This window comes from Apaloderma vittatum, unplaced genomic scaffold (assembly GCF_000703405.1).
Source record: "Apaloderma vittatum isolate BGI_N311 unplaced genomic scaffold, ASM70340v1 scaffold45939, whole genome shotgun sequence".
Taxonomy (NCBI): domain Eukaryota; kingdom Metazoa; phylum Chordata; class Aves; order Trogoniformes; family Trogonidae; genus Apaloderma; species Apaloderma vittatum.
In genome coordinates, this window is record NW_009735542.1 from 115 (window position 1) to 5,897 (window position 5,783).

The 5,783-nt window shown below is 38.5% G+C and overlaps 1 protein-coding gene across 1 annotated transcript; it reads right to left on the bottom strand.

The window, feature by feature from the left end:
- Positions 1–632: 632 nt before the first annotated feature.
- Positions 633–5,115, bottom strand: LOC104279345 (ovalbumin-like; the record flags this gene model as incomplete). Its single annotated transcript, XM_009876602.1, has 5 exons — positions 5,074–5,115; positions 3,639–3,823; positions 2,945–2,995; positions 1,542–1,670; positions 633–755 (listed from the first exon to the last, which is right to left on the bottom strand). Coding segments are annotated over exons 2-5 (471 nt in total), but the record flags the coding sequence as incomplete, so codon positions are not given.
- Positions 5,116–5,783: the final 668 nt, after the last annotated feature.

A 5,783-nucleotide genomic window follows, 5' to 3' on the forward strand; every position in this document is an offset into this window, starting at 1 on the left:
CAAAGGATTCAGGTTTCTGAGGATGATTTAATACAGAATGACTGGCACCTGGCCAGACAGTTCTGCAAGAAAACAGGTAGATTCCATAGGGGTATACATCCGCAGGAATCTTTCTAACCAATGTTTGGAGAAAAGTTTTATATAGAAAAGAAGGAACAGGAAAGGGAAACAGTGAAATAGTTTTTCTGTTTCTCACTTAGATTCTTTCTCACATTTCACTCATTTTCCCTCTTGCCTCAGCACAATAAATGTATACAAGTTCCTGAATAATTCCTTTCTCACCATCAGCCTAGTGCATGCATTACTTTCTCCGCTGGAAGCCTACTTCTTATCTGCCCTTGTAATATTATACCAATATTCTAGAAAAGCTGGGGCTAACCTTGCATGAGTTAAGCTCTCCAGACACAAAAAGTGTACTACAAATTGTACCTGTCCTGGCACCTCTGCCTTTGCCAGATATGTTTAAAACACACTGTCACTGCCGCACAGATACAATAGAGTTATCCCTTTCCACAGGAAATGTCTACTAATGGGGATGGGAGAGGGAAATTTCTCCTCAAAATGTTTAGTCTTTTCAGAAGTTATTCAAATACAATTGTGAGAGGGAAGTATATTTCAGAATTGTATCTGACCTTACCGTTTGTCTGATTTTCTACCCAGGAATTAATGAGCTGTCTGGCTTGATCTGATCCTGTTTTGAAGTTGACTGTTTCCAGACCTGCTTTGTACAGTTTCTTAACACATTTTAAGTATACCTGTAAAGACAGCAATTGTAGCCATGAAATGAGCAATATTTTAAAAACAGCGCAAAGGTGAAATAAAATATAAAAAGATTTTTATAGTGATGCCATGGTTAGACTGTTCTCATTGCTCACTTCCTGGAAAAAACTGCCAAACTGGGCCAGAAAACTATCTTGATCCATGATATTTTCAGATTATTGCTTGGCAGTTAAGAGTATATATTAGAAATGCTTAATTAATTTCTTGAAGAAAGTCTGATCCAAAAACATTGCTTCAGGTTTGTTTTAGAGTGTTTTATTATCATTATGTCCAGTCCTTTTTTTTAAAAGCTTTTTTCCTTATTTTTAAGGATAAGTATTTTCTTTTATTTAGAGGGTTTATATGTTTCATTTTGAAATTGGCAACTGAAAGTTTTTTACACTTTCAAAAGTTTTTTTGAGGTTGAGTTTTGAAGTGGAGAAATATGTTGAAGCGAAGATATTTCCTGGAAGAAACAAACAAACAAATAAAAAAACCCCCAATGTTTTAAAATTAAAAGGCTTTGAGGGAAGAAGCAGGGAATGGGAATTCTATTACCAAATAGTGTTATATATTACTCCATTCATTTTTGAAAGGGGGCATCTTTTTGCCTGAAATTGCTTTCCATTCATGCTGTTTTCAGGGCTACGGCAGAGGGAAAAGCCTTGGAAGTCCACACCGATTGGGACCACTAGAGTAACAGGTCACCTACTCTGACCAGTCCTCCTGTATTACAGGTTTAGAGAGAGTTTAGCAAGAAATCACTCTAATGTACAACTCACCGGTAGGACTGGACATGTCTTTTCAGCATACAGTCTGTTGGCAATGTGGATTGAATAATTAGCTTCTGGTGCAGTGATATCGGAGAGAAGTTCTTTAAACAGTATGTGGATATTCATAGACTTGCCACACTGGGTTGTTGACAAGAAGATAAAAAGGAATACCTGTTAGCTTATTTTCAGAAAGAGAATTATTTATAACAAAGGGAAATGAACAATGTTTGGACATTTGCAAATGAACATGTACTATAGTCTAAAAGCTCCACAGGCTAGATGTTCAATTAAGCAACAAATAATGTACAATTAATTCATAGTATATGCTGACACTCATTCTAGGTGATAACAAACAGAAAACTTCAGTGATGAACCTGAAGCCTTATGGTTCAGGAGCAAGATGACAAAAAGAAAAATTCAGGTGTCAATGATTGCAGTTGGCGAGTTGTCATATAAAGCTTTTAGTTCCCAGCTTCTGCTTGTATTTTCACGCCAGCTTTCTGCTGAAGCTGCAGATAAGAGTGTGAGATGACAAGTAAGTCAGGAAGTATCTCGTAATATAGTGAAAAAACTGATTAGCTGTCTAATACACCAAGAATAGTGCTTCAAGTGACACAGCCTACGAGCATGTAAGAAAAATGCATAATGATAAACAGAGACTGGAACTTCATTTTATGAGAAGGAGAACTGGGTTGAACTGCACTTTTCTAAATGCTTAAGCAGACACTAAATGCTCTAGCTGATATTACCTTTATTTTTCTTTATGAAAAATGAGTTTTAAAAAAGCCTTCCTGTTCTTTGCAGTTACCACCTTGTGCTTGTGGATCCCAAGTGGATGTGGACAGGCCAAGGAGCATGGCTTGTGTTAATCTTTACAGAGGCAGCAGATTAACACAGAGGAAAGCACGCAGGTGATATCAAGGTACTGGGACCCCTCATGGTGTTCTTAGGGTAGGAGTGGGAATTGGAGGCTGGAAAGGTTCCTGTAGCTTTTGGAAGAGTGTGGTTACTTTTCAGCCTTTGAGGCATCTGAGATCTTTTCTGCCAAGGCATCTTCCTGCCCTGATTTGGAGTCTCTGTTAAGTCTGACTGCTGTGCCCCAAATCCAGGTGCTGAGCCCCTTTCAAGTGCTGTCCCTCGGCAGCACTTGTTGGTGTGCAGATGCTTGTCTACCCAAGAAGGTAACCTGGTGCCCAAAGCATCCTATGCCATTCTGCCACTCGTTCTGGTGCAACATGTGCAGCCTGTCTTCTTTTTTTCTGGTTTTGTTTTGCTTTAACTTAACATCTCTTAAATTAAGAGCTTTAGCAAAGTTTTGGGAAGGTGTTGAACCTACTTGAAGCACAGTCAGAACAGTCTATTTTCAGGAGAAAAATGAGAAAGAGGAATAAATGTACCTTGGGTTTCTGTACCTTGGTCTGAATAGTTCCTCCAAGTCCTGCAATTCTGTCAAAGTGGAGAACCTGCAATTGAAAGTAGCAGTAGAAGAAATTGAGTACACGAAGTCCACTGAGAGTCACTGGCATTTATGTTGAAATTGTAGGTTTGGACTAACTATCTCTGATTAGTAAATAGATAAAATGAGAAGTTTCATGTGAGCTTTAAATAATTATTTTTTACTGCCAGTGGCACTCTGAAAATTTGCAACTATGATTCTCAGCTTAGATCCCTTCTTTTCCATTCTATAAACCAGCTATGAACTTACTGTATTGCATTTGTAACTGTGACTTTTGTTTTCTGAATGTTTCGTCTTTTATATACTAGAAGTTGTCCTTTCTGCCTGGAAGGAATCGGATCTGTGAGATAATAGAAGCTGAAGCAAGAGACTTGCCGTAACGATTCTTCAAGACTGCTCTTTCTTAATAGAAACCAAAGGCCGTTCTTGTCCTTCATGGGGAAAAGCAATGGTAAGTGAAAACTCAGTTCCAGATCCCAAACTCCTGGTTTGGGATGCCATTTTCTTTTCTAGGCAGGTTTGTGTACAGTGCTAAATGTGTCTATGTGACTTTCTCCCCTCAACTGGATGAAGTCCCAAAGAATAAAGGGATTATCTGTTGCTATGTTGAACAGGATCAAAATGAGTTTGCATCCATTTATGTAACTTACTTTCTCCATCTGATACTCAGTGTCGCCTCTTGCTCCCAGATAGACCATGGCCAGGGCTGAAACGATGGTCATGGGGGAATAAAAGATGTTGTCTTTGGCATGGTGGACTTTCAGCTCTTTGAATACATCAAAAGAAAATTCTATATTTGCTGCACTGATGGAGCCCATTGGTAAATCAGTGTTATCTGAAGCAAATAGAAATATGAGTTTATTGTGGTGAAACGTGGCACTTCTTTTAAAAAACACTGTCAATAACCGAGAAACTGCTAGTTTATTGCCATTTTGGGGATTCTGAATTAATGAGAAACCCACAAATTCTGTACTCATTAGAAATATTGTAACTTCTGACCCGTTTATCTCTGAATACCTGTGTATTTTCTTTCAGCAAGATACTAGCTCATCATCAAGATAGTATCTTGTACTTACCTTTTAGGAAATGGATAGTTTCATCCATGCTTCAATATGATAAATATAACACTGAATGAAGGAGTTTCTCTATGGCCATCTAGAGGACTCTGAATGATATTTGAGACAATGCAAACTTAGTATTTAATTTCTTCTGTGGTTACTCTGGACCCCGCTCTGAATCTTTAAATCAAATGTATTCATCTCATTATACTCTTATTGTACTTCTTGCTGTTACTTACTACAACCAGCCACAAATTTGGAGGTTGCTTAGATGCTGAGCTAGAGATTTAGGGATTTTCTTCCATGTAGTCCCATTTCAGACATTTAATTTCTGCTGGTTCTTTCTTGCTGAGGAAAAGCACAATCATATATATCATAAGTACGGGGTTTGGCAGTACAGTCTGAAAGAGCATAGAGCTGCATTCATTCAGTCAGGTGCAAGTCCTCTACAGGCAAACAAATGTGACACGTTAAGGATATTAATTGAAACCTGCAGTCATTCAGTCTTTTGAATCTGAGACTGAGAAAGTTGCGTGCTGGTCTTGTGTCTCTAAAACAGTTAGAGTTGAAGGAATAGCAGCATTTCCATAGTTCCGTAGAGCAGATGTGCTTGATTATGTGACCTGAGATGCATCTGGCAGTAATGACTGTGGAACCACAGGCTCTGTGAATTGTCATACTGTACCTCACCTGCATTCTTCAGCAAGTGAGATTAAGAAAAGAGAACTGCCTTTATTCCCAAAATAATTATAAAAGAACAGTTTTAAAGTCATACTGGATTTTCAACAAAGAAAAGGTATTTCTTCTCGAAGTTATGATGTACAAACACTCGTATTTTGCATATCTAAAAGTATTTGACAGCCAAACAGTATAAGATCTATTGATAAGGCAAGTTAAAAATACTATATATGCTGTCTTTTTCACATCTATCTTATACTTACCTAAAGTTCTTAAACGTAATACCACTTTTTTTCCATATTAAAGAATACAAATTAAAAAAATGTATTTTATTTGGAGAAATACTTACACCACAAACTTCAAGGAGGCATGTAATAATCCAGCTTGCCAGACGAACCTAAACACATTCTCTGAGCTCTTGGTGATATATATTGTACCATTTGAGACACTCCCACTGTTGGCCCTCAAGGAGTCATCTTTTGAGTCACTGCCTTTCATCATGACTTTTTGATTCATTGCACTTTGAAACATTGAGTAGACCAAAGTTAGTCTGATACTTGTATCTGCTGCAAGCCAAGCTTTATTGAAGTAAACCCTAATTTTAGAAATTAATTCATTAAGCTTTTGCTGTGACTGTCCTGGGTTTAGCTAAAAACCCAGTCCTGTTTAGTGATTTTTACTTTCCAGTTTAGTCTCTTCTCAGAGGCTGCACTTTCTGCAGTCAGCAGCATGTTTTTGCAGACAGTGTGTGCTACTGGCAGTGATAACACCTGATGTTTACAGTTACTGCCTGGCACTGGGATGCAGAAAGGCTCTTGCTGATACTTATTCCTGTAGTGACCGAGGCCACTGCTGGCTCTTGTGTGCCACGCTGGGGGTGCTGGGTAGTGAGAGGGGTCACAAGGAAGTAACAGGTTGCACCTCTGGGGGGTAATAGACAGGACAGGTGACCAACGAGAGTATTCCATCCCATATACGTCATGTTTAGAATAAATTGAGTGACCATGAGAGTTTCTGCCCTTCTTTGCCCCTTCTCTGCAATGGCTGGTGTCCAGGGAG